Here is a 22,099-nt window from a genome sequence, read left to right on the forward strand (position 1 = left end):
ATGTCTATGGCACTCCAGTCCTTCTACGGAGAGAAAAGAGCTAGAATCCAAAGAGAAACAGCTAGGGAGAACTTTATTATTGTTTCTCAATACCAAAATAGATAATTCCACCTGCATTTAAAAAAATGTATTGAATTCAGATCCAAAAAGCTGTTAATGAAAGTAAAAGGAAGGGCCAGATTCTCACTGTGGTGATTTTTTCATATGTGAGATTTAATTACTCTTTTAAAGAACCAGTATCAATAAGAGGGGAAAATAGATATTGGCTGACATGAATATCACTGTGTGGTAAAATTGTATAACTCTCACTAACTTATAAACATGGGGTGATTATCTTCTTTTGCAGAATTAAAAAAAAAGTGGAATGTTTCAGAGACACCACAAATGTAAAAGCTTGAGTCTATCTTGTATTTTATAGCATTGGCATTTCTTGTTCACAAAAGAGCTTTAGCCGTGGACAAACAATTCTATAAAAGCATACAGGAGAGCATTTTAGACATTAATAGGTGCAAAAGAAAATATTTCATTGGAAACGCTGACCTAAAATGGTAGGGTATATAGGTTACAAGTTTTTTCCCCAAAAGCTCACAAATACAAAAATAAGTCTTTTACATTATGACTTCAGCAGTTCAGTGATGTATTGTTGGTATAATGCACCTGTATTATTCTTTTCTCTTTCAGAGGAAGAATTTACCGCTTCTTTTGAGCATTGGTTTATTGATCTTCTGGGGAGCTTTGCTGCTAGGTGTTCGCTTCTACTGGATGGGGAACAAACCTCCCAGCTTTTCCAACTCTGACAACCCAGCAGCTGACTCGGACAGTTTTCTAACACGAACTCTGACCTTTTTTTACCTGCCAACCAAAAACCTTTGGCTATTGCTGTGCCCGGATACCCTTAGCTTTGACTGGTCCATGGATGCTGTGCCTCTTCTCAAAATAGTCAGTGACTGGAGGAATCTACACACAGTGGCCTTTTATTCTGGACTTCTCCTCCTTGCTTACTCTGGTTTGAAAAGCTCCAGCAAAGAGAAAGAATGCAATGGGAAAAATGTAACAAATGGCAAGCTGAATATCAATGGCCATAACTGCCTATCAGAAATTGAATATAAAAGCTTTGTATCTAAAGAAGAAAATGGCATTAACAAGCCCTTTCCACAAAGACCGCAGCTTCCTTCAACTGAGAACATTGTAGTGCTATCTCTGTCTTTGTTAATTGTGCCCTTTATTCCTGCCACAAACTTGTTTTTTTATGTAGGCTTTGTAATAGCAGAGCGTGTGTTGTATATACCTAGTATGGGCTTCTGCCTGCTGATCACGGTGGGCACCAGAGCCCTCTATGTCAAAGCTGATAAGCGCTTTCTGAAGAACTTGATTTTTTTTGCCACTGCTGCATTAATTTTTTTCTATGGACTCAAAACTTTTGTCAGGAACAGTGACTGGCAGAATGAAGAGATGCTGTATAAGTCAGGGATAAAAGTAAATCCAGCAAAAGGTAATACCTTCAGTTTTGTGTTTTCTTTACAGATACTGCCACTTAGCACTTACATTTATATACCGCTTTATAGCCGGAGCTCTCTAAGCGGTTTACAATGATTTAGCATATTGCCCCCAACATTCTGGATACTCATTTTACCGACCTCGGAAGGATGGAAGGCTGAGTCAACCTTGAGCCCCTGGTCAGGATCGAACTTGTAACCTTCTGGTTACAGGGTGGCAGTTTTACCACTGCGCCACCAGGGGCTCACTTAGACTTCTGTTTTCTATTTCTGTATAATAGCTATCTTTGAAAAACATGTTGTTCCTAAATGGGCACTTCTATACTGGTATATAGTAAGTGGAATATAAATTCATTTGGATTATATTTGGAGGAAGGGTTTTAGAATGCTGAAAAGCAAGTTGAAAAACACAACACACACAAACAGCCCATTTTACATTTTGTATATGAGAGACTATGATTTATTAAGCAGTGTTAACATGTTTTACTATAACTTGACTTAGATAAAAATATTTTCATTTTATTATGCAATAATCTCTGAAGCAGAATATAATTGAAATAGGTATGCATTGGATGTTTTCAATTTGTTTAATTTGGGCAGAAACCACACCTATTAACTGGATTCCCCCTTTTAACTTTTTGTTGGGTTTAGTGATTTTATTTCATCAAGCAAGTTGAGAAAGCAATTTAATCTCATTAATGCTGTTCTTTAATGAAAATGATGAAACATTAATATTTGAAATGGTCATGAATATTTTGTCTCCAGATTTTTGGTGAATTTAAAAAAAAACATATGTGTTGGTTCAGTTCTTCAGATATAAGCAGGAATATTTTGACTTAATATCTAGAATGTTTCCTTTTAACTTTGTTTGTTGGCCGCACATAACAACTATTTTCTGGGCAGCTCACAAAGTAAAATAATAAAATAGTTGAAATCGACATAAAATTAGTACACATTAAAACAAAAAAGCAATAAAATTAAAAAAAAACCTTTATACTTTTTTGTTAAAAAAATATTCAAATTATATGTCATAGTTTAGATTTTTGTACTATTTTAGGTTGCTGTATTTTATGAAACATTACATAAAATGCTAATGTTTCATCATCAGATATCTAACTATATTGTAGCAAAAAAGCATAATAGTTAACAAATTAATTAATTAAACATTACAACTAATTGTAGTAGCACAACACTAATCTAGAATGCAGGTTCCAAACTTAGTGCATGTAGCTAGCGGAACAGCTAATGCAACGGCCTTTTGCAAGCACTCTGTTAGGATTTCAGCCAATGAGTAAATTGGCAACAATTAGCACACTGCTAAACCAACTCTAATTTTAGCTTTAATTTGAACAGGAAGTAGATTCCACACCCTGGGGTGACTATGGATAAGGCTCATGTCTGTGATGCGACCAGACAAACCGGCAGCATCCTCAGGAGAACCTTTGATTATCTTAATAGGTCGTGGGGTTCATAACAAAGAGGGCATTATCTTAAATACCTTAAAAAGGTATTTAATACCTTTAAATACCTTGAAAATTAATAATTAAGAAGAAGAAGAAGAAGGTCTGTTGATGTTTTGTAATATATTGAAAATATAGGGTATAAATTAAATTCTTAAGTATTCAGTGCAGGTGCTGCACAACTATGGCCCACATACAGATGATGGACTACATTTTCAGTAAAGTTTGGAGTAAAAGTATTTGTTTGGACCTGCTTGGGGGGAAAACAAAACCAGAGGAGATATTGTATTGAAAACTTGTAACTCCAAACAAATGAATACACTGAAGGAATTATAGGATTGAATGTCACTGTAATCACAAAATGTTTGAGAGTCTAACCCATATGAGAGTTAAAGAATTTTCAGGAGAAATTTAAACAAGAACTTCAGAGCACTGCAGAAGTGCAACAATCAAGTGTTTGTTAACAGTAGTAAAATAGCAGTCTGGCCCCCACCATCTGAATTGCAGCATCTGAAGGCCCAATTTAATATTAGGTATGTCATTCATGAGTATAGTGAAATTAACTACTCAAAAGCATGGCACATGCAATACAAAGAATTGTGGTTTGTCGCCTTAACATTGTCATATTCAGAGGCCATTCTACTTGACCCTGAACTAGGCAGACAATCTGCCAGTCATTAGCTGAGAAGAAACTGCAGCATGGATTGAGACCACCACCTCTGCATCAATTGTCATGCCTGTCCGCTTGCTATTTTGATATAGTCAGGGTTTTTCATTAATGGTGTCTTTTAAATAACTCCAGAAATAGCTGTGTCTGGCTTTATTATAGCTTTTTGGATTGGGGAGGAGAGTAGGCTAGTTAAAGTGACAAGGACTCTGAAAATACTCTGGTCCTGTCAAGGGAAAAGAGCCAAAGGGGACATGCCCCTGAATAAAATATGCAACTTGACTCTTCCACAGATTTTCAGTCCGTGGAATAAGAGACTTGGGTGCTTATTGTCTCTCCCTCACAACTAATGTTCTCAGTCTTAAAAATGTAATGCTACTAAATTTGTCTAAACTTGCATGAGGCTCTAGATTGCTAACTAGCAGGTTTAGTTTCGTAAAACGATCAAACCAAGTGCTTAAAATGTTATCAGTTATGCATAACTGATAAAATCAGTTAACATTTATCTTGGAAAATAACAGTGTACAGTCATGCAGGTGCTATAAATGGCATTATAACATCTGTGCACTTTTGTGCAATATCTGTCTTTGTTTGATTTTATTTTGTTATATTGGCTTAAGACAATATAATGCCAATGATATACGCATACTTTCATTCTTCAGACAAGTTTTTTAGATGTCTTTAATTTGTACAATAGAATAAATTCACAGAACCTCCAAAATCGAGCAAACGCATTTCAGTGTCCAAACACCATTATCAATGCTCTATTTCAAGCACTTAACACTTAAGATTACTTCAGTGTTAACACTTAAGATTAAATACAGTTAAGTACAGCTGAAGTAGCCAATACAAGACCAGGAGAAACGGAATCAGGGGAAGAAGGAAGAAGTGAGAAAAGGAAGCAGTAGACAGGGGAAAAGGAAGCAGTGACTCTCCAAAATTAACCCTTTATTTGCCCTTTACTGGCAGTTCCATCCAGTTAATTGATTGTCCTTTACTGGCAATCTATTAAGGTTAGGCCTATTATCTTGGGGTATGTTGGTCCAGCAGACCATTTGAGTTGGTTAATATCTACAGTTTTGTCACTATTGAAATATGTTCCAACTCATTGGTATAATATGAAACAGATGTTGGAGACATTGCAAAATATGGAAAGAACAATAGAGAAATATATATAAAGAGTTTTGATATTGAAGCATTATATACCAAGATGGATAATGAAGAAGCTAGGAGGTGTTTGGTACAGTTATTATGGGAGGAAATTAAAACAGGAAATTAAAAACCGGAGAGTATTACAAGAGAATAAACAAGATCATCTTCCCCCGAGATTATCAACGAGCTCCACTTCGATGCACTGTTGCACACCCACAAGATCCGTGCTACTCCTGGCAGCGCAGATCACTGGAGCCCATGAAAACTTGTCCCTGTCTCCAGGAATCCCAAAATACACCATACAAACATCACGGTACATTGGAGAATTCCTCCCTGAATCCGACCTGGGTTAGATTAAGAGCTAAACCAGGTTAAAGGCTGGGTTAAAAACCCAGGCTTCCAGGGGAAGCTGGGATCGGCCTCTGCATGGCGCTGCACCTGAGCAGCCCAACCCAGTTTGGGCTGCCCTAGCATCAGTTGGGCTGCTTGTGTGCACAGGCTTGATCACTGTATTGTCTGACACTTTGCTGTAAAGTTCCAGTCTGTTGGATGGGAGCATGAAAGGGGGAGCAGGAAAGGGGGAGCAGGAAGTATTTTGCTGGGAGCACTTGCTACTCTTTACCATCTCTTGGATTCATTCCTGTCTAGTTAAGCCACAGTTTTATAATGGATACGAATACAACAAATATTTATATGCTGCTTTGCAACAAAAGTTCTCCCAAACTAGTTTACATAGAAATAAACAAACAAATAAATAAATGGCTACAATGGCTCCTCAAAGTGCTCACAATCTACAAAAGCAACATAAGATAGACACCAGTAACAGCCACTGGAGGGATGCTGTGCTGGGGATGGATAGGGCCAGTTTCTTTCCCCCTGCTTAATATAGAGAATCACCACTTTAAACTGGTGCCTCTTTGCTCACTTAGCAGGGGGAGAGCAACTGGTTAATAACAATTAACCCATCTTACCCCATTTTATGTTTCTATCTCTTTATTTACTTCTGCACAGTTGTAACAATCACAACACCTATGAATATGTTGAGGTATTTTGTGTCATTTATGAGCCATTGGAAGAAATCTGTTATTACAAGATTCTCAAGGTAACTTAAAATTTAAGTCATTTTACTAAAATTTGTGAGGCATTTGCCTGTGTATGTACAGTGACTTCCATTGCTCACAACTCCTAAATTCTTAGAATAAATTGGCTAATGACAGGTTGAGGAAGACATATCTGTGACATTAATGGGAAAAAAGGATATTTTATGGATTTTAGAAGAATGATTTGGTTTCATTATTGAACTGGTATGAGCACTAGCAGATATTTCTGATATGAAAAATCAATATATAAAACATTAATTTTAAAAGTTGAGCATGTAGAAACCATTCATTTTATGAAATAAGTTATGGAACATTTATTTTGGCATGTCGATAGAATTGTACGTGCTAAGAGACTTTTTAAAGAAAAGTTCAACCTTGAAGTAAGAGAATTAATCAAAAGATGCTGACAGATTTCACATATGCTTAAAATCCCAGATACAGATCAAATTAAACATGTATCAGAAAACTTTGTAGAATGTATACCTCCTGCTGTATAGTACATAATAAAATGCAGAACAGGAAAATCCAAGAGGTTTCATTGCAGAGAGGAGGGGGAGAGACTCTCTCCTTCCCTTTCTCTGTTGCCAGAGTACCACAGCTGCTGTCACTGCAAAACCAACCATGATTAAAAGGGAAGGGGTTTGGGGTACTGAGGGAGGGGGTTTGAAGACTGTCGGAGGATAAGAGGGTTACTTAATTTGGTTTTGCTCAGAAAATAGCCCCTTTTGGAGTGAAATAGGTCATATTTCTGAAACAATCTGATGCATGCCAGGCCTTGCTTGTCCCTAAATATAACTGTGGGTCTCCAACTACATTCCCAGCTATTTGCTGGGGTTTGGAATGGAGGCTGGTCTCTCTGTCACGTTCAGCTCTCTGTTCATTGGCAGAAGGAGTGGTGCTTGCTATCATTGCCATGACAGTGAGTGAATATGTTGACTTCTGGAAATGGCAGAGGCAGTGTATTCAGGAAGGCCAAAACTGATTGGTTGGACTCCATATCCGTGGTTTCACGTATCTGAGATTGGGTCTTAGAGACTGAGTTTCATTATCCGCAGGTAGAAAATAGCAAAATTTGACTATCTATGGTTTTGAGTGGCTGAAAATGACGACTTCTGTCAATTCTGGCTGCTGTTTTCCAACAGAGAGCCATTTTGTTGCTCTCTTTTAACAACATTTTTATGGTGAATATTTGACTGTTTGGGGGGACATTGCTGGAAAGGTGGAGACTTGGAGAATAAGGTACAACCCTTTTCTTTGCTTATTTCTGCCTTCCTTGCTTTTTTGGCCCCTTTTTCCTGTTAGGAACCTAATCCCCAATCCCCATTGACTCAAGGTTTCATTATTCATTTTCTGTATCCACGCCTATAGATGAGAATGGAACTTCATCAAATAACGAGGGAACCTGTATTGGTATTGCATGTGCACTTTTGGGTTTAATTGGTTTATTGTGCTATGAAAATGTGAAATAATGATGACTTGGTTCTTAACTATCAAGTATCAAAGTAGTATTCACTTAGTAACTAGAGGTTCTTTTTGAAGGGATAGTGACAGAGAAAAATCATCTGAGGACAGTGAATTCCCTTTAAAACATTGACTTCTCATCTTTTAGATAGCTCCCTGTGGTAACTTTTAGAAAATTACTCTGAGAAGTGCAGGTGGTAGTTCTGTACTTCAGAGACATGTTGATTATTATTAATATTAGTCAAGTGCTGATGAGATGATAAGAGGCTTACAAGTACCTTGATGGAGAACAGAGGCAACTGAAGTGATTCACCTTGAACGTTAAGATAACAATTTGCAATATTATTCGATTGTTTTCCTTGGGGAACAGTAGCCATAAGAAAATGGATGCTTCAGCCATGGATTTCTGGGGAATCAGCACAAGCTCTAATGAAACTAATGGAAGTTGCTTGTAGCAGTGCCTAGTTGATTTGTACTGTACCTCTTTATTTCTGTTTTACTACTGTAATATATAGCATGCTATGAAAAAGTGTTTAGAAAAGATGGTACAATTTGGTATATACTTCTAGGAATCTGATGCCCATAAAAGTTTAATAGTAAACCAAATATAGGATTTATTGCTCATTCTAGGCTTTATTTTTATAGCTCTGAATTTTTAAAATGAATGGTGCTCCTCAAAAGTACACAACTGAGATCCTCTATAGAAAAAGTGATCATTTTTATTGAACAATATGTGTGTGTTCAGTGATAGTATGAGATATTCCACATCCTTCTTTTTTGAGAATGCAGTCATAGTGGGGCACTCTGCTGATAACTTCTGGCATTTTTAGCTGCCAGCCATATAACTGAACTAAGTTATGATGTTCATGTTTCTTTTAAGATTACATGTGGGTTTCAGTTCACTAGTTGGAAACCATTTGGTTAGGCCCCTTGAAATCCTTTCAGAATGTTTAAGTTGAGGTCAGCCCAATAGTCACTTGATTGCATTGACCTGCCTTTGGCAAAAACTATTGGCTGAAGGTTGTTCTGTTTTTAAAATCATAGAAGTGGAAGGGATCTGACGGCCATTTTATTGAGCTACCTGTTCCATGACAGTACAAAATGAGCATCCATTATAGCTCAATCACGGGTTTCTTGGGAATGGTACAAACCTATTAAAATGACTAGAAGTTACACTTCTGTATCTATCTGATGTGTGTAATACATATTTATTTCTACTTTATTGCTGTAATTTATAGCATGTTATGAAAAAAAAGATGGTACAGATGTTGCTAGTACGCAACAAACAGAAAGCAAGAGCAGTTTACGTCCAAGAGATATTGTTCTATTTAGCAAGGCCACTAATGCCATAGGTTCTGAGTCTTTATCTGGACGTATTGTCCACCAACAAGTATTAATCCTTTGTTGTTGTTGTTTTGAAAATAATGTTCTACTTGAATAATCCGCGTTGCAGGGCTATATACTGTTTATCAAGTTATTACCTTGTACCTAAGTGTTTACTTTAAACTCTAATGGACTGAATGGGAGGCAGAATAGAAAATAATGCTTCTGTACACAAAGGAAGCAAAGGATTTTAAGAAGAAAGTTTGGTACCATTCTGGATTTCAGAGAAGTAGTGGATAAGAAAGGAGCCCAAAGTGTTCTCTAATGATGAAAGCTGGTTTTGGAAGAGAAAATTTTTGAAGGGAGGTATTTGCTTTGTCATAGAAAGCATAGGAATTTGCTTTGTCATTTTAAACTTTTTAATTTTACAGCAACTACAGAATGAGTGATGAATGGCATAGGAGACACAGAAGGAATAAAACCCAGCAAAATCCCAACCCTGAAGCACACATTGATGATAAGATATCACCAAGTACTAAAAGGATTTAGAGCTTGACTTCCATAGTGAGCATTTTCCTCCATCAGAGGAGGAAGACTGAGAATTGGATATATATCAAAATTATATTACTGTGGTTTAATTAACTTAGCAACTTTTGAAGTAGTTTCATCAGTGTCATCTAGGCATCTATCCACATTGTACTTTTGTTGCTTGTGTCCCTGGCTTGGGTAAATGGACTTTTAATATTAATAGACCATGTATCTGTAATGCAAGTACAATTACCGTAAAATAATTGTGGCATAGTTGCACTGCACCAACTGTCCCATTTGTCAACCTTTGGTGCCCAAGAAGACTCTGTGGCTGACAATGACTGAATTAATCCTGAACAGTCCTATTGAAATTGGGTCATCTTTTAGTACAATTCGTGAGTAGAACTATTTAATAACTTAGTTTGAATGTCAGCCTGAGTGTGTGAGAGAAACCCATTCTTAGACACTGAGAAATTCAAAGAATGAAACATTTTAAATATCTGAATCATTTAACAAAACTAAATATACAGAAGGTATATATGTGGATAGTGTTCTTGTAAAATAATCAGATTATTTAACTACTCATCTGTAGTTGCCTTTTAACTGAGTCAAATCATATATACTTTTAAGAGAACATGCTTTTGTCTTAATTTAAACAAAACAAAACAAAAGGGAGAAGCAGTCAATTCAGATCAGGACCCCCTGATCTGGACTGAACCCTGGACATGGGGATGGAGGGGATCAACCCTTTTAGGTACACCATGTTGCTGAAGAAAATTTTATCCCACACCCCCCCCCCCTGAAAGAGTCTCATTGCCCTAAAAGGGAATCTGCTATTGGCAACTTTGGAGGAGTTTTTTTCCATTAGAACTGAGGAAACAAGTTTGAACAATTCCATTCTGTGATCCTGATCTACATTGCCCTCCCTATGACTGCTATTTTTTCTTTAAAAGAAAGATGGAAGCACAATGAAACTTTTAGTGCCACATGTAGTTCTACCCTTAGTTTTGGAAACAAGAAGCTATAATTCTGCTCTAGTGACTGACACCATTTGTAAGTGCATGTAGTAGAAGTTACTGGTTGGGTGTAGCTGGATCCTAGAAATGGAGAAAATGTGGGGAAATTGCTGATGTGTTACAGAGATGAAATAGCTGAGGTTTGCAGCATTTGTAAACCTGGGAAAAAATCCATACAATGTCATAGCCTGCACGGCGCGAGGTGGGGGGTTCCTGCCATAAGTGTGCAGTAGCCAAAAAATATTGCTGCTGTGATAACTATTGGTTGAGATCCAAAGATATACCTTGTGCAAGCCCAAAGCCGTGCTCATGGGACCTTTTATGTGGACAGTAGATCCCCAGGCCATATCACTCACAGCTTTTGAAACACCCCTCAATCTCATAACTGACTTGCCACACTGCATGAGTATCTGCTGTTCACAAAAGAGAAAGACCAAATCCCCCTTCTGTGAAGCTAGGGGCCCTTTCTCACTATCAGTAAGAAAGGCTACCAGGCGCTCGGGGAGGAAGGCTGCTGAAACTTGTGTTATGGGAGGCTGCTCCTGTGTTGGTGCTGTGCCCAGTTATGGGTGTGCTCACACCCTTAACGTCAGCTAACAGGTGGGCCAGTTGGGCCGGTTTGCCTCCAAGGTGCCGCCGGCTGGCGGTGGTTCTCACACAGCCAAGCCCAGGCTTGGCTACATGTGAGAACAGTCTCTGTGTCTTATAAATCATGGCCATTGTAAATACTAATGTTGTTTGTAAATGTTGGTTTTATTATGTGTACAATATAAAGGAAACGCGCATAGTGTCAGTGTTAGGAAATCTAACCTTTATTTAATGTATACTGATAAAAGAAATTATGAAATATAAACCACTTGTTGATTCTAAAGACGCCTGCCCCATACCCTTTTTTATTCAGTAATACAAGTTAATCATTTCCATTCACAGATTAAGACATAATGAGAGTTTGTCAATATCTGAGCATTCAATCCGGCTCCCAGTTCTGGACGGGTCAGGGTGCATAGATCATGCATCCAGATGATCCATTGCTGCCCCAGGCAGCACAGAAGTGCGGGGCTCAGGACCTGCTCCCCTGGAAACTCCACAATGCATCATGCAAGTGCACGGTTCATGTGCAGATTGTTGGATACCACCAGGGGTCTGTCCACACTGTGCATGCTCAGCCAACAGGCACCAGAGTGAAGGGGAAACCGGTGCTGCAGCCCCCTCTATTCTAGTTCCTAACGTGGCTCATGGACAGACTGACAGTTAGAGAGAGGAGTCAAACTCGAGGCTATTGGATAAACGGAAATTTTATTGTAGTAAAATAAAGTCATAGTTGGATTGTCTGAGCAATAGTCAAATACAATTTAGCACTCAATAACTTCTAAGGCAATTCTAGCACTCTAATGATCTGTGTATGTAAGCTGTTATCTATTCACTGACCAAATTCCAAAACACAATACAATTCTCAGAGGAGGAGGGATAATACATACAGACTTGTCAGACAGAAGGGAGGGGGAGGATTTAAGCAGAGGGAAATTTCCAAAATGACAAAAGAGCGTATAATTACTCCATCTAGGCTCTGCAGTCAGGCACGGAATCCCGGTTCCAGTCACTCAGGCTGACAAGCGTATGAAGCAGACACCTTGGATCCACTTTGTCATAGGAGTCTTGACCCACATGCCAATTACATAGTGACATGCCAAACAAGCTCTCTCTATGAAGACTAACCTCTGTTAGTCTGTCTAACCTCAAGAGTTAGACAGACAGTCAGACAAGGTGAATTGCTTTCTTTATTATTCCGCCATATTGCCGAAAAGCAACCTCTTTTATAGGGTTCAGATTCATATATCTGCCCCTATAGCTTTCAGGTGGATTTTTCCATGCCAGTCAAGCCTGGTACTCTAAGCAATTTGCCTTAGACTCAGCATATGCACTCCTGGCCACTCCTGGCCATGCCCTGCTCCACCTATGTGGGGCTGTTATCAGTAAAACTCTATCTCTGAAGAAACTTGCACAATCAACTCAGTGCTTCTGTCTGGGTCAAAAGGAGGAGTGGATACCACTTAAGAAAACTGGATCATGGTTAAGTGGTCAATATTTTTCTCTACCATGTGTTTCAATATTGTTTAGCAAGCTATCTTCACTATAGCACAACAATACTCAGACAGCTCCAGACAGATAGCGAAAAACCAGTACTTTTCAGCATTACAGTAGAATGCTGAAATTTTGGCAAGAAATGCAAGATATTGTTCAAGGCACTTAGCAGTTACCTAAGAAGAGCATGTCTAGTAATTTCCCCCTTTTCTCTGGGTGATTCGTTCACCTGATTTCCAGTCATGCCCCTAAATCAAAGAGTTGCTAGTATAAATATTTGGGATAGATGCAGTCTGTTATCTATCTGTTTGGGAGACCCTTGAAGGGAGGCCCCAGTTGGACCCCCTGTTCCTTACAGGATGCCATTTATGTGCCAATGCCGCCCATGGACTGCTTGGAGTAGCACTGCAGCCATGTGGCACGTCATTTAATACTGACAGCACACCAGCGGGGTGTGTGTGTGTGACGGAGGGTAGGATGGAGTGTGTGACGGAGGGTAGGATCTGCCTTACTCCTTTTAAAGTGCCTGCTTGCCACCTGCCAAAACAATTTGGCTGGGTCAGCTCAAAGCATTTTGGCACCTTGAATTAGAGGCACAGAAACACTTCATACACATCCCTAACATCTGAGCACTGCTTGCACACTATTGCTATCTGTACATTTACTTGCAACCATTCTTTTCTTTCACCTGTTGTGTGAGGAGTTTAAAATCAACTTGCCCCATGATTCTGAAAGTCCATGCACTTCCATCAAAAGGTCTTCTGAAGCAGCATTTCCTGCTCCTCTATTACTTCTGTTATTTAGGTCCTTTGCTAGATACATACAATGTCAGTTGCGTTATTGCCCCACCCATGTTATTCCTCATCCTTCAGGATTTGGAAGGTGCTCCTAAGAAATCTTGATCCTAGCAAAAGATACCTTTTGCCAGTGTGCTTGTATTAGTGGCTGGTACTGACAGCTGTTATGCACTATGTATATCATCATCACTACTAGAAGAAAAAATATAAAGTAAGAAAAAAAGGGGGGGTGTTATTCACATTAAAATAGAGTGCAGTGTGGGTTTACTCTCCCCAAGGAACTTCTTGATGTTCAGATACTGTGTTGTGTGTAATTGGATTGTAGCTCTTTCTGAATACTGCTTTCTCCTCTTGGCAGCATGGGGTAACCTTGGAAATGTTCTGAAGAGCCAGAGCAAGATTTCTGAAGCTGAAAGCGCCTATAGAAATGCCTTGTACTACCGCAGCAACATGGCTGATATGCTTTATAATTTGTAAGTATTCAGGGCTTTCCTTACACTGGTTCATCTGTGAAGCCTGTTGTGAATGAAGCCATTTATTAGGTTTCTGGAAATAAAGATGACCTTAACTGTTGTTTTTCTGGCCCTTTCTCCCCTCCCTCCTTCATTAATCATACACTTCAGACTCAAAGATAGACAGGGTTTGTTCTGTTCTCCACATTTTATCAGATCATCATGTATTGCGACTTTATTCTGCCGTAAGTAGTTGCAGCTGATTTCCCTAAAGTTCTAGTGGGGTATTAGACCCTCCCTAGCAAAGACCATAAATGTCTCCAGCTAACCAAAACTTCCTAGCCAGTATGAATAGACTAGGGGTGCCTTTTATCAACTTCAGTTAGTGAATCAACCTCCTTTCTCTGGCAAGGGATAGGCAACTCATTGATGATCTGGTAATCTCTGTTTAGATAATTGCATTTCAGTCCACATGGACTACGTTTGAAATTGGTTCAGCAATTGCAGCCTTCTAGTGGAGATGATAGTAGTAGAATGCCTAGATCACATAATACCATTTCAATTTTGCCTATATTGGCTGCCTGTCTAGCATTTCTAGACCCAGTTTAGTGTGACTACTTAATTTTAAGACCCTAAAGGTCTGTGACCCACATGTCTTTGAGAGCACCTTCTCCCACCATTTCTCTGTAGTCTCTGTGATCTGCTGGAGAGGCACTCTTCTGTGTTCCATTTTTAAGTTAGTAGGCAATTATGTTAATGAAAATGTATATGGCAAGGGATATACGGCTGTAATGGATAATTGACAAATTAATCTTCACAGCGACACCTGTTTTTAGAAGAAAATACTCAGTTTCTATTATATTGTAAAGATCAATCAGTGGATTGTGCTACATATGTAAGGAAAAGCAAGTTTTGTAATGGGAAAACCCCCCACGTCCAATAATAAAACTTCTAAAGAGAAGACTTATTGAAGAAATTGTTCATAGTCTAATAACTGAAGCCTGCTGCCATAATGGAGAGTCAGCAAGAAGCAATTGCAGTATGAAGGTAGATGCTTGACTACTTCTCTATAGAAGCTCAGCAGTCTGTTAGCATTGCATGAAACCAAGTTTGAAGACACTGGCTGACATCTTAACTTATGAAGCATGTATTCTTTGAGCCCCTGTGGGCATGCAACACTGGCCCATGTACTACTCTCTGGGTCCTGTAACATGCACATTGTTGTGGAAGAGGCTTAAGGGTTTGGAATGTTCCACGTGCCCCAGAACTGATCTCTAGGATCCGGAACGTGTCACTGAGGAAACAGAATTCTTGGACAAATGTAGTTCAGATATGGTTAATTCTCCAGCATCCCTTTTTGCAGAGACAAAGAGGAGAAGAGCAAGAACCTATTATCTTTAAGATCTCTCTAATTCTTTTTCTTTAGTAACCTTGATGTACCAAATGGCCACCAATACTTTGGCAGGGGTGTGTCTTTAGCTTCTGCTCAAAATGCTCCTTAGTATTCTGTCTAACACTTTATATGCTCTTAGTTTTCCGTTGTGTGGATTACATTTTCACTTTTTAAAGGATGCAAACAATTTCAACTACCTGTGTCGTCTTCATGTGTATCCTGAGGCAACTGGCTGTTTCCAAAGATGTAGTGGAAACTTGTGCCATATAAAACAATAGTAAAGCTGCCATGGGCAATAGCATACTGGCAGGCTCCGAGGAAAACAAGTACTTGTTGCTAAATATATGTAACTTTTCAGTATTTATATTTATGAGGAACTATGTAAGCTAAATCTTCAGGGAAGGAGCACACTAGGGGTGTGCACGGAACCAGCTGGCCTAGTTCAGTTCGAGTCTGGACCGGACTCGAACTAGACTGGGCCAGTTCAGTCCAGCACCCCCTCGAACCCCCTTTGTTCAGTGCAGTCCGGGGGGGGGGTGTTTCAGAGAGAGAGAGAGAGAGAGAGAGAGAGAGTGAGTGTGTGTGTGTGTGTGTGTGTGTGTGTGTGTGTGTGTGTGTGTGTGTGTATAAACTTACCCCTTTTGGAGGAGTTATTGGAGGCGGCGGGTGTGTGTGTCCTTGGAGGTTCCCCCTGCTGGCCTCCCTTGCAGCCCAAATTGACCCATTCGGTCAGCTCTTCGGCCTGTTCAGGCCTTCCTCTTCCAGCGTGGTGGCCATTTTGGAGGCCGCTGTGCCTGCAATTGGCCTCTGCATGACCCCGGCCATGCAGAGGCCAAATGCGCAGGTGCGGCAGCCTCCAAAATGGGAGGGAGGCCGGTGGGGGTAGGGGGAACCTCTGAAGACCACCACCCCACTGCCTCCAACAACTCTCCCGAAGGGGGTAAGTAATCAAAGTCTGCAAATCCCCTGAACAGTCAGGGGGTGTTTGGTCCAGGGTTGGACCGAACAGGGGATGCTTTGGTTCTACCCTGAACCATCGAACAGGTTTGCACATCCCTAGAGCACACTTCATGAATTTAAGATTGTTTTCTTTTAGATGTTGCTGAATGTCTGAAGTTGTAGAAAACTATGTATACACCGAGGGAAGAACCTGAAGCGCATCCAGAGCTTTCCTTGAATTTCCACAGTTGCACAAGCAAGCCAATTCTAAAATGAAAATCAGGTTGCCTGTTCAGCCATGTGAAGGCTACATATAACACTTCCACCATATCTCTAGTTATGTGTGATGCTCCCCATTATGGGTGTGCATGAACCGCATTTTGGGAACCTTTGGTGAGCGGTGCACAAGAGCTCTAAGAAAGAGGAGAACAGGTCCTTAACTGCTCTCCACCACCCTATGCAGCTTCCTGCTGGGGTGGCTCTGAGCCCAAGTACCCCCCCCCCATGGCGCCAGCACGTACATGACATCCACACATACTGGTGCTGCGTGTGGGTACTTGGGCCAAGCTCCGCCCCAGCAGGAGGCTACATGGTGTGGCAGAGGGCAGGTGAGGACCAGCTCTCCTCTTTCTTAAAGCTCCCATGCACCACTTCCAAAAAATGCTTGAACCCCTACTCCCCATATTATTCATGTAACTGTGTACAAGGTGACATCCTAGGGCTAACTCAGAATTTAAGACTTCCCAGTAGTTGCTGTACCTGGATCTTTAAAATGTGTGATGGGCTCCATATATTTCACTACAAATCTCTGGGTGGTTAAAAGCAACAGTTGTAGTAGTAGTAGTAATAATAATAATAATAATAATAATAATAATACAAATCCTGTACTCTGAATAAAGTCTTGGGCTCCTAAAGAACATGGTTTTAAGAAATTAATTATATCCATTTTGTGTCAGGGTACAAAGCAAATTACAACAAATTGTTGCTTTTAACCACCCAGAGATGGAACTTTGAGGTGGTGTACAAAAATAAATTAAATAAAATTCAGGGGCCAGTGTGCGTACAATGTGGCCTGTCCTTTAAACATAGTTAAGGGGTTCTGGACAGCTTCCTGGATTTTATACTCCATCCCCAAACCCCTTCCTTCTCAAGCAGGAGTTCTTCCTGTCCTTATCCCACTAACCTTATCTACTATTAACCATGCATGTATAGTAATGTTGCGACATTTCTGAATTGAATGGATTTTGTAATGATCCTTCACAGGAACACAGGAATCTGCCTTAAACCATTGGTCCACGTAACTCAGGATTGTCTGCACTGGCAGTGCCTTCAAGATTTCAGGCAGAAGTCTTTCCCAGGCCTACCTGGAGATACCAGGGATTGAACCTGGGACTTTCTGCATACAAACATGTGCTTTACCACTGAGCTACAGCCCTATCCCCTAAGGGAAATATATTACAGCAGATAGTGCTAACCTGCAGTCACCCATCCAAATACAAACCAAATCAAACCATGTTTAACAAAGGGGACAATTTATGCTCACTACTGCAAGACTAACTTCCACTCCGTTTCTGGAACTTTTGCGGCAAGAATCAAACCCAAAGTATTTGCGTAAAAGTCAGCTTCTTAAACCACTAGACTATCCTGTTTCAAAATAATGAGCTTTTTATGATCTGAACCAAAATGCCTTGAATTTTGGCTTGGCTTGTAATTAAGCTCAGCCCTATCCCTACCCCTGAGCCTTTCCCTTTCACAAAACTAACTTCCAGCAGCACCTTATTCATAAATCATTGTTAGACTGTAAAGCCTTACCAATATGAAATTTATGATACAAAAATACTTGGGAGTCTTAATTTGCCATAGTTTCTGGGATGTTAGTAAGAAAGGGTAGGAGTTTCTCTAGGACTCCTCAGGAAAAAGATTGAGATAGATCCCTTCCTGAAGCCGATTTCCTTTCTCCTGACTTCCCCTTATAGCAAAGTAAGTTTGGGAAAGATAGGAGGGAACCCATCTACAGAAAGGCTTGGAACAGTGGATGGTTAGCAGGGAAGCATCTAGAATGGGTGAATTTTCAGATAATTCCTGCGAAGGTATGTAAAAAATAAGCCTATTACAAACAAGAGGCGTGGATGGGTTCATTTATCTAATACAAAGAATAAGCAAATATTTTTATCAGATGTCATAAAACATGCTTCTTTACAATTGTCTTTTTTAAAAATAAGAATGTGGAAAAATCTTCCTTATTATTTCTGCTTGGTTGGTTTACCACTAAACGGTTGGGGTACTTTTATGTAAAAGCAAGAGCATAATGTTTACAAGGATATGATTTTCCATGTGATTAGTTCACATCCTAGCATAAGTGCACATCATTTTTCATTTGAAATGCTGACTAGCTTGCTATACTCTTGATGCTAAGCTGATTCTTATCATTCTTTATCAATGAAACGACTAGCTTCCTATTGTGTTTGCTACTGCAAACAAAGATAATGAATATTCAGTTCATCCCTAATTAAGAACAATATTTTCTTATTGTGAGATACAGCCAAAATTGTCATCTGCTGTGAGGTTCTGATAAGTTACTCTTTAAGTGGTCCCTGATCTTTTATGTGCCTGCTAATATATCTAGAGGTGTGGGTGGAGATACAATCCGCCTAGAGCAGGTGCATAATTTGTTTTCATTACACCTTACCAGACATCCACATGCTCTCCTATTTGTCCAGGACTAACAAGTGAACTTTTCCAAGGACTGTTTTATAATGACTGCATTCAGACATAATGGCTTGGGTCATACATAACATGGAGCTGTGGGTCGAGTGGACTTGCGGTTCTGTGCCCCCTCCCCCTGCTCTCCCATACATGTTCATATGTTTGGGAGAGGTGGGGAAGCTGGCTGTGCAGGCTTCCTTCTTTCCTGAATGGCAGGCTGCATGACCAATAGGAGCTGGAGCAAGGGAGGAGCTTCCTCCCTTGACTCTGGTTTTAGAGTGATAAAACTGCGTGCAAGCATTGGTATGTAACACTGGCACAGGCAAACTGGAGGCTGAGCAGATGAAACCTAGAGAGAACTGAAGGTGACAATGCGCAGTTTGGGGAAGGAAACAGTGGGTCCATTTTTATGTGTTTTTAATAACTTTAATTCCCTGGTTTGTACATTCAGGTTTGGGAAGCAGAAGTGAAGGGATCTCCGGTTTCCTGTTATGTATGAAGCAGGCCACTGTAAAAGATAATTTGTGCTAAAGCATCATTTAAGAACATAAGAACAGCCCTGCTGGATCAGGCCCATCTAGTCCAGCATCCTGTTTCTCACAGTGGCCCACCAGATGCCGCTGGAAGCCACAGGTTACTCCCCTACAACTGGTACTCAGAGGCATCCTGCCTTTGAGGCTGGAGGTGGCCCACAGCCCTCCAACTAGTAGCCATTGATAGACCTCTCCTCCATGAAGTTATCCAAGCCCTTCTTAAAGGGTTATTTGTAAATAACCCAAACCATGTACTGAGTTTCCATTCATACAACACGCAAACTATGATGTAGAGCCGCTTGTCTGCTTTTTGTTTTCCATCTGCCTTTTGAATCAACTGCAAACCATGGTTTGCTAGCTTCAGATAAACCATGGAATGTTGACTGGTTTGGGCTCAGGTATACAAACTAATCTCAGTTAGATGAAATAAACTATGGCTCCGCATTAATGTCTGAATTGGCCCATTGAGTGAAGTTGGGAAGTAGAGGATGATAGTGAGTGTTGATGGTGATATTGGCTTGCATATTATGCAAACTACTGTTATAAGTGAGGTGCCTACATGCTGCTGCATTCTGCTCAGAGATATGCCGCTGCTGCTTGCAAATGCACATAGCCTCCATGGCTACTAAGCACAGCATCATGGCTGCAATGATGATGCTTCCGTTCGGAATTCTGTCTGAGAAGAATGTAGCAGCGTATGGGCATCTTGCTTAGAATAACAGTAGACTGTGCAGTATGTAAGCCAGTCTCTAAAAAACTGGGTAGAAAAATTAACTATCCACCCAACATACACACTTTTAAAAATTAAAAAACAACTAAAAAAAACATGTACTTGTCAAGAAATGCACCTTTATTTGTATCTTAATCGGCTATAACAAGAATCACATTGTTTCACAAACCATATTAAATTCATCCTTATTGATGTGTTAAGTCTTTGAATGACTTTAATCACTAGATTTGCAAAGCAGAGAAATGCAAAATACCTGTCTGAAATATTCTGTATGTATTTTTGGCTATATGATTATGTTTTCAAACCCCAGCTTCCTTATTTGACTTTGATTGTCAGAACAGTCAAAAACAAAATTGCTTTTCAGTCTGAGACAATTTGTGTGGGTAATTATATACCTTCTTGTCAATGCACATTGGCTAGTGCATTCTACAAGGCATTTTGCACTACTAATTAGTTATCAGACTCAATATTTCATCAGTTTTTCATTTGCTATTAAACAAAATCAAAAGTTTAAGAAACATCAATAGCTATCAACGAATACTTAATCTGGAGAAACATTTATATGTTCCCCGTCTTAAGAGATACTACAATATGTAGACTTTAAAAAAAATAGTAACTTGAAATTTCATTTAGGGGTGTTATTTACTGTTATATTTTAATGTGTCCTTTTCTTGTATGATTTCAGCAGCATGAAATAAGAAATTTGATTTTAAAAATGAAAACTCAGCATTATTGCCTAGCTTCAAAGTTGTTTTTATTTGGTCATAATACTAAAGCCATTTGAACTCATACAGTCTTTCTAAAATTAATGGAGCTATCCAGAAATGAGTATATCTATAAAATCATGTGATGTAAGGTGTGAGTTCTCCTGGTTCCTTCTCTTGGGTCCTGTGGAAAGTGTCCAAGAGCAAGAAAGTATTCAGCCACCTCTGGTCCCCATCTCTCTCAGCTGTGTGCCTCCAACTTCACTCAGGATACTCAAGCCAGGAATGGAATGGCCACAGATTTTCCTCCACCCTCCCCTTCTCATCATCAGCCGCCTCCCTCTACTACCCTCCCCTTCTCATCATCGGCCGCCTCTTTACATGCCTGGCCATGGTCACCACACACACACACACACACACACACACACACACACACACACACACACACCACACACACTTCAGGCTAGCTCCCAGCCTCCCTTGATCTTCTCACAATCCAGAATATTTTCCTCAACATTGATGGATGCATCATCTGCCTACTAGATTTGCGAACAAGAGCCAGCTTCCAAAGGTGGATGCCTCTGCCAGTTCAGCACTCATATATGCAACATGGTGTTGAATGAGTGGATCTACTGACCATATCCAGCTGCTGTGTCTGTGTGCATGGTTCCTCTCACTGTATTGGAGACAATGTGCTCAGTAGAAAGCAGATTGTGCTGCTTTCAGTTTTGTCGGAACCATTTACGTGTTTGGAGGAAGCAACTGCACCTAGGCCCTCTTTCTTTGTGGAATGAAGGGTAAGATGAATTAAGAATCCCTACTCCTCCCAAACATATAGTCAGCAATATCAACTCACCAGTGTTACTGGTAACCATCTGTTAAGCAGATATGAACATAGATCTGCACATAGATCTGTGTGCACACATATCTAAACAACTAATGGGGTTCCCCCCCCCTCTCCAGTTCAAATAAACTTTTAAAAAAGTTTTCCATGAATATTTTTCATTCGGAGATGGAACTAGAACTGCAGAAGACATTCAACAACTCGGCTTTAATCTTCAGAAGCTACTGAATCGGGGGAAGGGAAGGATGACAAAGGCCAATCCAGATGCAACCTCAATCTGGGAACAAGATTTTTGTTTCTTTTTTCCTGGCCTCATCAAGACTGTGGAGGTCATGTGCATCACAATGTTCAGCTAAGGTTTACTACACAGTATTAAACAAGACTTTAATTATTTACCAGAATTCAATATTAGCTCTTGCATCTGCTCTTCATTTTGCATGTATATGAATTTTAAATAGCTAGTGAAACAGCTGTAAAACAGTCTGTATCTTGAAACAGAAGGGGGAAATAAATCTGTATTGCCCCAATGGATGCCAGTATTAAAGCTGCTAATAAAAGCATAAGATTAGTTCTGAGGTCCTGTAATGAGGAGAGAGCAGAATTTTTTTAAAATCCAAGTGGCATAAACATAATGCAAAAATAATGGATTGTACTGAGCACTGAAAAAAACCAATACTTAATTGTATCAATATGGGCAAGCAATTCATCTAAAGTTC

General features: G+C 39.8%; 1 protein-coding gene across 5 annotated transcripts in view; it reads left to right on the top strand.

The window, feature by feature from the left end:
* The window catches only part of TMTC2 (transmembrane O-mannosyltransferase targeting cadherins 2), a 272,678-nt gene that overhangs the window by 174,860 nt on the left and 75,719 nt on the right, over positions 1 to 22,099 (top strand). For all 5 annotated transcript variants that reach the window (XM_053257837.1, XM_053257838.1, XM_053257841.1 and 2 more), the window contains 2 exons: positions 682 to 1,492; positions 13,441 to 13,555. In XM_053257837.1, coding sequence (XP_053113812.1) covers positions 682 to 1,492; positions 13,441 to 13,555 — 926 coding nt within the window. The remainder of the gene's footprint in view (positions 1 to 681; positions 1,493 to 13,440; positions 13,556 to 22,099) is intronic.

This window comes from Hemicordylus capensis, chromosome 5, assembly GCF_027244095.1.
Source record: "Hemicordylus capensis ecotype Gifberg chromosome 5, rHemCap1.1.pri, whole genome shotgun sequence".
In the NCBI taxonomy this organism is placed as follows: Eukaryota; Metazoa; Chordata; class Lepidosauria; order Squamata; family Cordylidae; genus Hemicordylus; species Hemicordylus capensis.